This window comes from Protopterus annectens, chromosome 1.part1 (assembly GCF_019279795.1).
Source record: "Protopterus annectens isolate FY-2018-M chromosome 1.part1, PAN1.0, whole genome shotgun sequence".
NCBI lineage: Eukaryota > Metazoa > Chordata > Ceratodontiformes > Protopteridae > Protopterus > Protopterus annectens.
Genome location: NC_056726.1, coordinates 1989926410 through 1989939081, shown reverse-complemented (window position 1 = coordinate 1989939081; position 12672 = coordinate 1989926410). Strand labels below are relative to the sequence as shown.

General features: G+C 42.5%; 1 protein-coding gene across 1 annotated transcript in view; it reads right to left on the bottom strand.

Annotated features, from left to right (window-relative positions):
• The window catches only part of LOC122816787 (dynein axonemal heavy chain 8-like), a 9517065-nt gene that overhangs the window by 4319516 nt on the left and 5184877 nt on the right, over nucleotides 1-12672 (bottom strand). The window contains 1 exon segment of the mRNA XM_044089814.1: nucleotides 11265-11402. Coding sequence (XP_043945749.1) covers nucleotides 11265-11402 — 138 coding nt within the window.

The following is a 12672-nucleotide window of genomic DNA, read 5'->3' as shown; positions in this document are numbered from 1 at the left end:
TTGACTTTGAGAACTTACTAGATCCATCCTGGTCAATCAAAGCCTCCTGGAAAGAGGGCTTTAACAAACCCCTGTCGATTAGCTACCTTTTTTTCTCATGGAGGACTCTAGAGGAAAAAGAATGGCAAATGGAACATGTTTCTTGTAAGTGCAAGGCACCCAAGCAGTAGACACATTTCACATGGCAGTCAGTAACAGACATCTTTTGCCCGCATTTAGGGCATTTTTTAAACCCTGACTTAGGGTGTTTGTCCTTGTCATGAGCCATGACAGAAATGGACACACCCAACAATAGCAAATATAGATTAGCTATCTAATAAAAAAACAGGCTAACTATGAGCACAGACACACACACAAGCCTTTTAAACTAAGGCTAACTATAGCTACTGATAAGCCTTCTAATAAAAAACAGGCTAACTATAACCACAGACACACACACACACACACACACACACACACACACACACACACACACACACACACACACCTTTTAAACTAAGGCTAACTATAACTACTAGCCTTCTAATAAAACAAAAGCTTAATATCTGCACACACCCAGGATTTAAGCAGCAAGTTAACTCTAATAATTATGAGATACTCTCCTAGGAAAAAAGTGACAAAAGATCACTGAAAAAGCACTTGCTAATCACTAAGAAAACACACAATATTATGCCAATAACAAATGTGACAAAAGAGGTCACTGAATAACAGTTTTTTTAGTCAGAAAATTTAAATAGAGAATTTAAATAGGCCTATGAAGAAACGAGGCCAAATATATAGTAAAGAAAGCAGACAGGGAAGGAAACACTACAGATAAAGCTTTAAGAGCTTATCTAATCTAAATATCTAAGTATTTTAACAATAAACTAACAATATTTGTAAATATAAAGATATTAAAATGTTTACTGGTCTGAGCTAGCAAGAACCTCCGATTAGTTGCAGTGGCAAACTAGATCTGAGGTAACTCAAGGTGCATCATGGGATAGGGACTTGGCCTTGAGCTACTTGAAATCCTCGAGCTTTGCAGTAAGTGCCGACTCGAAGCCGAGGGATCAGCTCCAAAACCATCAGTAAAGAATGAATGGTGAGATAGAACAACTTCACATTGTAGGTTTCTTTACATAGGATATGATGTTAAGTGAAGTTTAGCCGACCTTTAGCATATGGTCTTAGCCAGGAGTTTCACAACAGAGCCAAAAATGCATAAGAGGATGCGTAAGTTCAGTTTTTGAAGGAATTCAGGTTTTTAATTTGTGTTAGTGAGAGGGGAAGAGAGTTCCACATCCAAGCAACATACAGTCACCTGCTGCGCTTTTAGACTTAGATATCATAAGTAGCAGTTTGTCCCCGGAAATAAGATTTTTCTTAGGGGTAAATGAATGATTCAAAGCTTGGACATTGTTCTGGTTTATTGAGTAGTTTATGTATTATCAGTAGTTGTGTGTTGATAAGTGTAGGTGAGTCTAGTCAGTTAAGGTCTCTGAGTGTTGAGCAGTGGTGTGTCTTATGGGACAAATTAGTGACAAATTTCACAACTTTATTTTACCTTGCTGGAGTATGTGAGTTACTGTGGAGCTCAAGCTGATCAGAACTGTGGGGTTGGGAGTAGATAGGTAGAGGCAATGCTTTTCCTGGCTGTATCTGAAAGGAAAGGCTCAGCCCAATAGAGACTGTCTAGTGGTTTTTCTTTTTTTTTTTTTTTTTTTACTACTTGCAGTATGTGATGGTTAGATTTCAGATGGTGGTTTACAATAACTCCTAGCAGTTTGGTTTGTGTTACCGGTTCACTTTTTGCACTTTCCTTAAATGTTATGGAGAATAGTTCTTTTTGTGTTATGTACTGTTTTGAGTTTAACAGCAGTGAGGAGTTGGGAGTTGTCCTGCTAGATTTCTACTGAAGAGAAAGATTGTTGTGTAAGCTGTTGGAGAGTATAGATATCTTTAGAAGTACATTTAACTGTAGTCATCAGTATATTGGACTACTGCAACATGTCTAGATGAAGTAGGTAAGGTGGGTGGGTTGGTTTAGGGTAATGATTAAGGTCTTCAGACACAAAGTATAGGTTTTGATTTTGACCCTGGGTTATTGGCTAGGCTTAAAATGGCCTTTAAGGGCAGTCAGCCCTATATGTATTTATTTATTTATTTGCCTATGAACTTATGAATCTGTAAGTCATTTATAAACAGAATGAAACAAAGAAAAGAGGTGTCCTCATGTTAAGAGGCAGCAAAAGTAATCCAATAGTACAAAACAGTGGACAAAAAGCACAGCTGCAATGATAAAAATATAAAATCTTTAATAATGTAAAACAGATAAGTGCTTTCACACTGTTTACGGTGCTTCCTCAGATCATTAAAATACAAAATAAACACAGCAGTTAATGTACCACAAAACATCTATTTAAAAATCACAGATATATCACATGACATGACGCACATCATTGAGAAACATGCAAATGACAGGATACAAAGTAACCAACCCATTCATCTATAGAGAGCACATGATTTGAGATACGGTTTTAAGGCTACAGTTTCATTCAAACCATAGCCCTTATCAGTCTGTAATAGGATTGTGATGCCCCAGCAATGGCCCAGTAACCAAAGAGCCTCAATCCTCACCACTGGCAACATTTGAGAACATACACATTGGGAGGATGACAAGTACACACACAGTAAAGTGCAATTTCCATTAAGAGCACATTGAGACCACAGTCAGTCTGGGGCTGGTTTCTCCCTCTTTCTCCAGATCCCCAATAAGACTCCCCACTGGCACAGCTATAGTGTTGAAACCTCAGCTTGGTGGCCAAACCAAGACCTTCAACACCCTCTCTGTCCAACTAGTGCTTCGTGTCCCTGCCCAAGTAGCTGACACACACACACTTTGAGGTTTGATTTACACACACACACACACACACACACACACACACACACACACACACACACCTAGGCCAGGCTGGCATAAGTTTACTAGCTATGCCCCCTTCTGCCCAGACTATAAGGTGGTTTTCACTGCCACCAGCCACTACTTATCAGCTACTTTAAGGCCCTCAGCAAAGGGTGGCCAATCCTACTGTGTAATGCTATTAATCCAAATGGTAGTTTGACCAAGAGCAAGGCTATTAGGAGTGGCCTGCACAGTGTCATCAAATAGATATGCAAGTACTCTAAAAGCTTAAATATCTCAAGACAGACCAGCCACAATTGAAATGGTTAAATATATTTAATAATAAATAATAAAAGAACAAGACAATACTAAATATGTATTCACAGTGACTTCAGTGTTCAAAATCATAGGAAATGTTTAAAACAACATTGAAGGACAGTCTCAAATAAATACAGAAAACATCTAAAAAATAAGTTATGTACTTACCATAATGTTCCATCTGAGTTGCTGCTTTTCATTTGTCTGCAACCTGTGTGTGTGGGGGGGCTCTGCGGATCCGGTACTGATCTGACACACACACATTTTCCAGCATCAGATCCGAGCTCCAAGCTTCTCCCCTACCCATAATGCCCCTCTCTCTCCTCCCCTCAGATTGAGTTTGCTGCTGACAGTAGCACCCTGTCCTTACCAAGAACCTTAGCACCTTGGTAGTAGTACCTTGAAAGCACTATAGGAAAGACAAAGGCTTGCCAAAGTAAGGGCTATGTCTCTTCCACTCGGAGCACCACACAGCTCTCAAAAGCCATGGGGAAGGGGGAGGGATGGTTGAAGACAAATGAAAAGCAACAACTCAGATGGAACGTTATGGTGAGTACATAACCTCTTTATCTGAAGTTGTTTTCATTTGTTCTTCAACAAACCAAAGAAACAGGGAAAAAAACACTAAAACTAAATAAAATGAAAAGGCTTAAGGCTGGGATTAGCACAACATTAATTTAATACAAAAAAGGTAAAATAAGCGCTTTCATTTGGTTCAGTAACAGAACTTCATCAGACGCTAGAAAGAAAGGAGTGGCCACTGCCATCACTTTGGTGAACACCCTGGGGGGCGGTGGTGAGACCAAAGGGTAGCACTCTGAATTGGTAATGAATGGCCTCCAGCCAGAAGAGGAGGAACCTCTGAGAGTGCCTGTCCATTCTGATGTGATAGCACGCACCCTGGAGGTCCATTAAGCACATCCAGTCATTTCTCTGCAGGAAGTGCAGAATAGATTGGAGAGCGACCATCCGTAATTTGTCTTGGCAACTGACAGGTTTAGGGTTGAAAGATGCAGGATGGGTCTTAAGTCTCCAGTCTCTTTTGGCACTAAAAAGAACCTGGAATAGATGCCTGATCCAGACTGGTCTGGGGAGACGAGCTGGATGACTCGTTTTTCGAGCAGCTTGGAAATTTCTAGTGTTGCTTCCTCCCTTTGCATGGGTGGAACATCCAGGAGGTGTTTGGGTGAGATTGGCATTTGAATGACGGGGATTGATATCCTCTGGATATGATTTGCAACACACAATGATCGTCTGTAATTGACTCCCAGACTGTTGGGTATAGCAAGAGATGTCCACAACTGCCTCCAGAGACGAGCAGTTGGGCAACGCTTCAGGGCTGCTGCGCGGGTCTGTCTGGGAAAGAATCCCGAGACACCTGGTTCCTCGGACCCCCTCTGCCAAGAGGGCAGCTTCTGTTATATCCCCCTCTACCTCTGGGGGAGGGTGAGTCCTCAGCATCTTGGGAATAGCCCTGAGACTTCCGGAACCACATCTTCTTTGCCCCCTCGCTGATTCCAGGAAAAGGATCGTTGAGGGGTTGAGAAGCAAAACCCAATGGCAGACAAGGTCTTCCTGTCTTTCTCATACAGTCTTTCCAAAAAGAGTGGAACCATCATACGGGGCATTTGTAAAAGACACCTTGAAGGGCTCCGAGAATGCACAAACCTGGAGCCAGGCATGACACCTGATGACAACGCCTATACCGACCGCTCTAGCAGCACCCTTGGTAGCATGGGACAGAAGCCACATAGAGGTGTTAGAAACAGAAGTGAGGGTGGCCAAATGGGAGAAGAACACTTTCTGCTCCTCCTCTGACACGGACCCTGGGGCAGACTCAGCGACCTCCTTGACCAGGTCTCGCTGAAGTCTGATCACATATGCCATGTAGTTCAGCACATGTACTGCGAACATGGCTGAAGCATAAACCTGCTTGCCAAAACGGTCCATGGACAGGAACTCTCAGCCCAGTGGATGGACCATGGAGCTCTCCTGAGCGAGCTCTTTCTTGGTGGCCACCGCCACCAACATGGCATCTATCAGGGACCCCTTAGATCAATGTTCCTTATCTAAGAGCGGACTCAAAATTCTATCGGGGTGCTTAGGAATGGGCTACACTGTATCAGGCTCCTACCATGCTTGAGATGTAACCAAATCCATAAGTGGATCCACAGAAGGGGACAACCAGGAAGTAGAGGGTCTTGTGCCAAATGCCTCCAGAAACACCGACTCATCAGGGTTGGGTTTTTGGACAGACGACCCCCCCCCCATGCTGGTGAAGGATTTCCATGATGTCTCCAAAGGAGACATCCTCTGGGGGTGGCCAAGGGGAACTCTCCCCTTCCTCTAAGTTGGTGTCCTCTGTGAGGGACTCTGGTGGGGAGTCCAAGTGCCTCCTTTTATATGCATGTTTCCAAGACAGCTACGGAGGTGGGTCTCTGGGGAGGACTTGGAAACGTTTGGCTGTTCCCATGGGGCAGAGAGGCAAAAGGCTGTCCCTGAGGCGGCAGGATGGCGGAATCTGGACCAGAAAGAGAGGTTGCCAGGACAGACCCCGAGGATGATAACATCAAAGGTCTTGATAGGACTGAGAGGACCCTCTCCACCACATCATAAGCAGAAGGGGAATGAATCCTGGAAGCTGGGACCAAGATCGCGTCTGTAACTCTCTGCGTCGACTGGGGAGCCAGACCTGAGCCTCCAGGTGCCGAAACTCTGAGTGGAAGGGCTGACTCCAAAAGCCCCAAAGCCAACACCACCCCCTCAGATCCAGTGCTGAAGCTACGGCTCTGACAGCCCGAGAGCTCTGAGTTAATTGGAGCTGAATAACTCAGGGCAATGGTCGGCATTGAGGCACCAGGTATCATCGGCGTAGACCCCTCAATGATGAGGGGCCTCAGACCCAAGGACTCCGAAGCCGGGGGAAGGTTCAGAGAAGGAGTAATGGGTATAAAGGCAGGCTGCATGCCCCCAGCCTCAGAGGGTGAGGGGACAGACAAGACTCCCATCTGGATCTGGGTCCAGATGAATTTCTGCATCATCCTATCCACCTCGGCTTCGAAGAGGCTGTAGGTGGACCAGGAGGAGGAAACTGGTCTGGAGTGGCACTGGGGAGAGGCCGATAAAGGGGATTAGCTCCAAGAAACCTCCAGCTCCAGGGAAAAGCAGGGGTAACAGAGCTGAGGGGAGCCAGGGCTGGCATCTGGGTGAGATTTAGCCGGAGACTCGGCTGAGGAAGCATGGTCAGGGGACCGCTTCCTGGGTTTTTCCTGGTCTTTGTGTTTGTGCTTCCTCCCATCCCCTGCCCTCTTAGCGGGAGGTTGAGTCCCAGAGGCCAGGGCAGAAGAAGCAGCAGCAAAAGTGGAAGATGAAGTAGGAGCCACTGAGGAAGGTGAAGGAAGGAGGCCCCTGAGGATCAACTTGTTCCTCCTGTTGATCAATGCACGGGGCTTGAATCGCATGCAGATCAATCAGGAGGTGTTCAGGTGGGGAATCCCTAGAAAATCACACAAAGAGTGTAGCTATCAGAAGGGGGAACCCTTTTCCACACCCTGTGCATTTCTGAAACCCAGGCTTAGGGGTCTTGGCAATGGTGTTGGAACCCCCACACACACACAAACACACACACACACCCACACCACTAAGTTAGAGAGGGAAATGGAAAGGGAAAGAAAGTGGCATTTTCTTTTTTTTTTTTTTTAAAGATTTAGAAGACCGATGCCCAAGCACAAGGGTAGGGATAAACTAGAAATAACAAGAACCTAAAGGAAAGCCACAGAAAGTAGAGAAGAAATAGACAAATTTTGATGAATTCCTTACCAGGAACCTGGAGCAATGGGCCACGATGCTAGCTAGATGTGCAGCAAACGAGATCTGAGGGGAGGAGGGGAGTATTTAGCCATCAGTGGACTACAGGATATTAACAATCTGGTTATTTGTCATCTGGACAAAGGAAGGGCTATTGTCCTTATGGACAGAGATTTCTATTATGCAAGTATGAATGCATTGCTATCTGATGAGTCTACATATTCTGAGACTAGTAAAGAAAATACAGATGTTATTATCTGTAAGCTTCATAATGAGGTCTACAACTGTTTAATGAGTAGATAGATACATTATGAAAGAACTCTATGATTATTTGAGGGATGAGTGCCTGGTAGTGCCTGTATTACATGGACTCCCCATGCTTGTTCTACCAGGAATTTAGTAAACTTAGCTAGATTTTATTTTATTTTATTTATTTATTATTTTTTAACCGGGAAGGTCCGACTCGGAATGAAGCCAATTTTCAGCGAAGGCCCGAGGAGAAATGCTCCAGATGCATGTCTTTCAAATGTGGGAGGAAATTGGAGCACCCAGAGGAAACCAACATGAACGCAGGGAAAACATGCAGACTCTGCACAGAAAGCACTCCAGCCAAGAATTGAACCGGAGAATCTCTTGCTGTGAGGCGACAACGCTACTGCTGCACCATTGCACCGTCCTGCCCTGTTTTTGATTCTGCTGTTCTGATGTATGACCTGCCCTTGTTTTTATGTGGGGAAGATGAACCGCTCTTTGAAAGAGTGGATTCGTGAACACATATATAAAATTAGGATTTCCCATGGCAAAAATGCTTTGGTGAAATATATTATGACATGTGGTTTGAAGCATTCATTTGTTTTTCTCGTACTATTATCTTATGATAGAATGAGAATCGGTGATATTATGATTAAAACTGAAGAGAATGAGCTTAAATGGATTATCCTATTACAGGCCGATAAGGGCTATGGTTTGAATGAAACCGTAACCTTGAAATAGTATCTAAAATCACCTGCTCTCTATAGATGAATGGGTTGGTTACTTTGTATCCTGTCGTTTGCATTTTTCTCGATGTATGTCATGTCATGTGATGGAGCTGTGATTTTTGAATGGATGCTTTGTGCTACATAACTTCTGTGTTTTAATGATCAGAGGAAGTGCCGTAAATGGCAAGAAAGTGCTTATCTGTTTTACATTAAAGAATTTATAGTTTTTGTCATTCCAGCTGCGCTTTTAGTCCTCTGTTCTGTACTACTGGATTTCATTTATAAATAGGTTGAGCAATAAGGATCTTAGGACTGAAACTTAAGAAACACCAAAGAATATAGGTAAGAATGAGAAATAATCACTGTACCATTTAACAGCTAATTGCCTGTCAAACAGCTATGGAACCACATGAAGCAGGAATTGGTGAGACCTAATGATGAAAGTCTGAGAAGAAGTTTTTGATGGTGGACCATATCAAATGCCTATGAAATGTCAAGGAAGAGGGTGGATATGAGCTTATCAGGATTTCTGTTCTGGTTAGCTTTATTGAAAAAAACAAGTAAGGCTATAGTGGTACAGTGATGGGGTCTAAAGCCGTGTTGAGTTGGAGAGAGGAGAGTGTGTTGCAAAATGAATTTAAGAAACTGGGAGTGGATACACTTTTCCAGGATTTCTGAAAGAGATGACAAGAGTAGAAATGGATCTTTAGCTGGACAGATCAGTGGAGGGACCACCCTTATGCAAGTGTATAATGAAGGACATATTCCACAGTAATTTGACATAGTTTTCATTCATTGAGCAGTTTATTAGGATGGCTACTGGGTATATCATCGCATCTTTGACACTGTTAATGTATTCTGGCAGGAGATGGTCAGGAAATACAGTGGTTGCTTTAGGGATTGTTTGATAACAGAGATAGGGACAGATGTAAGAGAGAAAGAGTTGACTATGCTAGTTGTTTGTGTTGGGGCTGGGTTGTTGGGTGTAGTAGTTTTGATTAGGAAGGCTACCATTTGAATAAAGTGAGAGATAAAATTTGAGACAATACTTTAATTTGGATTCAGGTGGTTGAAAAAGATTGTGGAATTTTTCCCTAGTTTGAAGGAGGTTATAAACTTCAACTTACATTATTTTCTTTTCTACACAGAAGTGTGCTCTTGCTAACAGTAGGCATAGGTTCATAGGTGTGTACTAGAATAATGGCCCTGGAGCCTTTACAAGCCTAGCCCATAGGATTACCCTGGCATTGTGCCACTTGACTTTAGTTCTCCGTGCCTCTGTCGCGTAGAGCCACTGGAGTGATCCCTGGGGTGAAGTTTCTATTTCCCATCCACTCATCAAGATTTCTCTTGAAGAGGGCAGGTGAGGTGCTCTGTTTGACATGTATGAGAAGTCTATTCCATAGCATGGGCAGTCTGTGCGTTATGAACCTGTCCCTCCAGCACTTTCTGTTGATTGTGGTAATGAGTTTGAGGTCTCTGGAGGGTGTGGTGTGGAAGGATTGGGATTTCTTTAGATGTAGCATTTCTAACAGAACTGGGTCAGATATGGCTTTGTAAGTCAAGCAGAGATTGCCTCTAAGTAGGAGATATGAGACAGAGAATAGTTGGAGGTTTTTTTGAGTCTGTCCATATAGGACAAGTGTTTAAGGCCTAGGATCCTCTTTGTGAGGTACTTTTGCGGCCTCTCCAGTTGTTGCAGATGTCTAGTGAGGTACATGCCAAATGGGGCATTGTACTCTATGTTTGCCCTAATAAGGGAAGAGTATAGGGAGACAATGACCTCCTTCTTCCTGGATGCAAAACCCTTAGTAATGAGATGTGCTACATAGAAGGACTTTCTGACCACAGTGGCAATGTGGTGGTCAAAAGAGAGGTTGCTGTCAACCTGTGTTCCCAGATCTCTTATAACACCTTCTATGTTCAGTGGACTACCATCGATGTGGTAATTCATGGGAACCAGGTTTTTCCCAAAGGGGATGATGACACATTTTTTGGCATTAAGCTTAAGACCACTGTTTTGATACCAGTCATTGGTCTCAGTGAGGCCTTTCTGTAGGATGTCAACATCACTTGGGGCGTTAATAATAGCTCCCAACTTGCAATCGTCTGGGAACTTTGTCAGCCAGAGTCCCTTCGTGTTGGTCTAGACTTCAGAGAAGTAGATACCAAACAGAAGAGGACCAAGGACTGAACCCTGTGCAACTCCACTCGTGACTGGTCGGCAGTCTGACTTGGAGTCAGCTACTTTCACACTGTGGGTTCTATCTGTGAGCCAGTCTGCAACCCACCTAGTGATATAGGGGTTGATGCCTAGCTTAGTGAGTTTTTCTATGATTCCCGAGTGGGGAATGGTATCAAAGGCCTTGGCCAGATCAAGGTAGGCTGTATGAACCACCTTGCCTTAATCCACAGCTCTGGTGACTAACTCAAAGAAGTCGACCAAGTTGAGCAGGCATGAACTACCCTTCACAAAACCAAACTGTGTGGGATCCAGAGTTTGGAGATTCCCTATTTCCATGTTTATTAGGTCCATGATGATGTGTTCCATAGCTTTGCAGAGCAAACTCATCATGCTAATGGGGCAATGCTTCCCAGGGTCTGTAGTCGCTCCTTCTTTGTGGAGAGGGATGACTGTAGCAGTGTGCCATTCGATAGGGACAAAGCCTGAGGTGAGGCTGTGATTGAACAGGGCACACAGATGAGGTGCCAGTTCACTCTGTAGTTCATGTAAAACACAGCCAGGGATATTGTCACGTCCCACAGAAGCTGTATTCTTGGCCTTGGACATTGCTGTTTATTAACAGTTTGCCTGTTAAGGCCTGATTTGTTTCATTGTTATATCCAGCTACTTTACTGAAGTACACTGTAATTGTATTTTATGACCTTTCATTTTCCTGTCTCCAAATTCATGTGTGACTTACTTACATGCAAACAACCAAGTCCTTCCTAAGAAACTGCTGAAAGTGACACTTTGTATTTCAAATACAAGTTTTTTGATTTTTTCATCCCTTCATATCATTTTTTTCTTGCAAAATAAAAAGCTGTCATGCATTCGCAATCCACAGAATGTATATATATTACTTTACAACATGTTACCAATACAGATCAAGTGAGAAAAAAATACAGCATATCTTTAGATTAGTTCTCAACATCTTATCACCCCCCACCTGCATGGCATCACAGTAGTCATGAAATTTTACATAAAACAACTCAATGTCCATTTTCTTTATAACAAAGCTTCAAGTTCAGAAGTTTCTGAAGTAGACTGTTACCTGTTTTGAAAGTCTTGAAGTTCAGTGTTAATCTTCTCAATATCCACTTCACTCCAAAGTAAATCATAGTACCCGTTAATGCTGACCATCACAGTATCATATAAGCCATAAAGTTTTTGAAGTAAATTCATTTCTTTCCTAGAAAATTCAATAATATAATAAGGTGTCACAGAAGCATCATAAAAAAAAACATTTAAGTCACATAATGAAAATTTGAAAGCAAAAGCTTCAAAACAGGTGCCTAACAGACCCAGTCAGTAAGACTCTAGTTAAGCACAGGCATATATACAAAATGGATGCAATGCAATGGTAAATCATAATGTTAGAAATTTATAATGACTACTTTATATCCTCTGAGGTCTGCTTTTTAAATGGCAGCCTGATTCATGATTTAAGCATATACTGGTCATTTGTCTGCATTCTGTGGAATACTTGTCAGATGTACAATGTAGTTAGCTCTGCAGTGCAGAAGGATAAACCCCTAAATGACATCTAGATGCCTTAGGTTTGGTTAGTGTTCTGGGGACTAAAAAAGCCAATGACAGGGGATAGAAGCACAATGATGCAATTACTGATTTCTACCAAGGGAGATGGTGTAAGAGCATGCCAGGGAAATGCTCCCAAGTCACAAGCACTAGTGGTGATAACAGAACCATGATGAAAGCCGTCTGCTAAATTACAACTTGAACTGACAAATGAGGGGGTACCTCACCATGTAGGCGGGGTGTAGCTCCCTTACAATGCAATTACATGCTCATTTTTTGACATGGGTTTAACATATTGATGGATGGGTATGATTTACTGCAAAAAAAAAAAAAAAAATTCTGGCCATAATGGATGCATTCCAGTAGATGAGTGGCCTTCCCATCTGTAGGGACAAGTGAATATAAAAGTTTGTTATACATCTCCATCATCTCACAACATAACAACAAGAATCACAAATCAGAGCCAAGAAACTGAGTGCTTTTATCTTTTTTTTTTTTTAATTCAGAACTTTACCAGAAATTATGCAGGCACTAAAATCACATGAGATATCACCATACATTGAACACATGACCACATAAAGTAAAAAAAAAATGAAAACAACCTAGATTCATTAATGATTAAAATAATAATGTTTGGCAGCTTTTTTAAAAAACATATTTAATATTAACCCCTTCATTGTTATCAATATTTCCTTGGAATCCACAGGTGAATTTAGAGGGGGTGTTTAGGGTGCTATAGCTCCTCCATCAGTGTTTATGTTCAGACGTAATCAGCCAAAAAGTAATAAAATAGTTTTGAATCAGGGTTTTACACATTACAGTTTTATTTATAAATTGCACTTGCAGGAAAGCTCTTTATCATTCTTGACCTTTGTCATTGTGAAAGCAGTCAATCTGGAGATGTGAAATGTTGCCATTAGGGC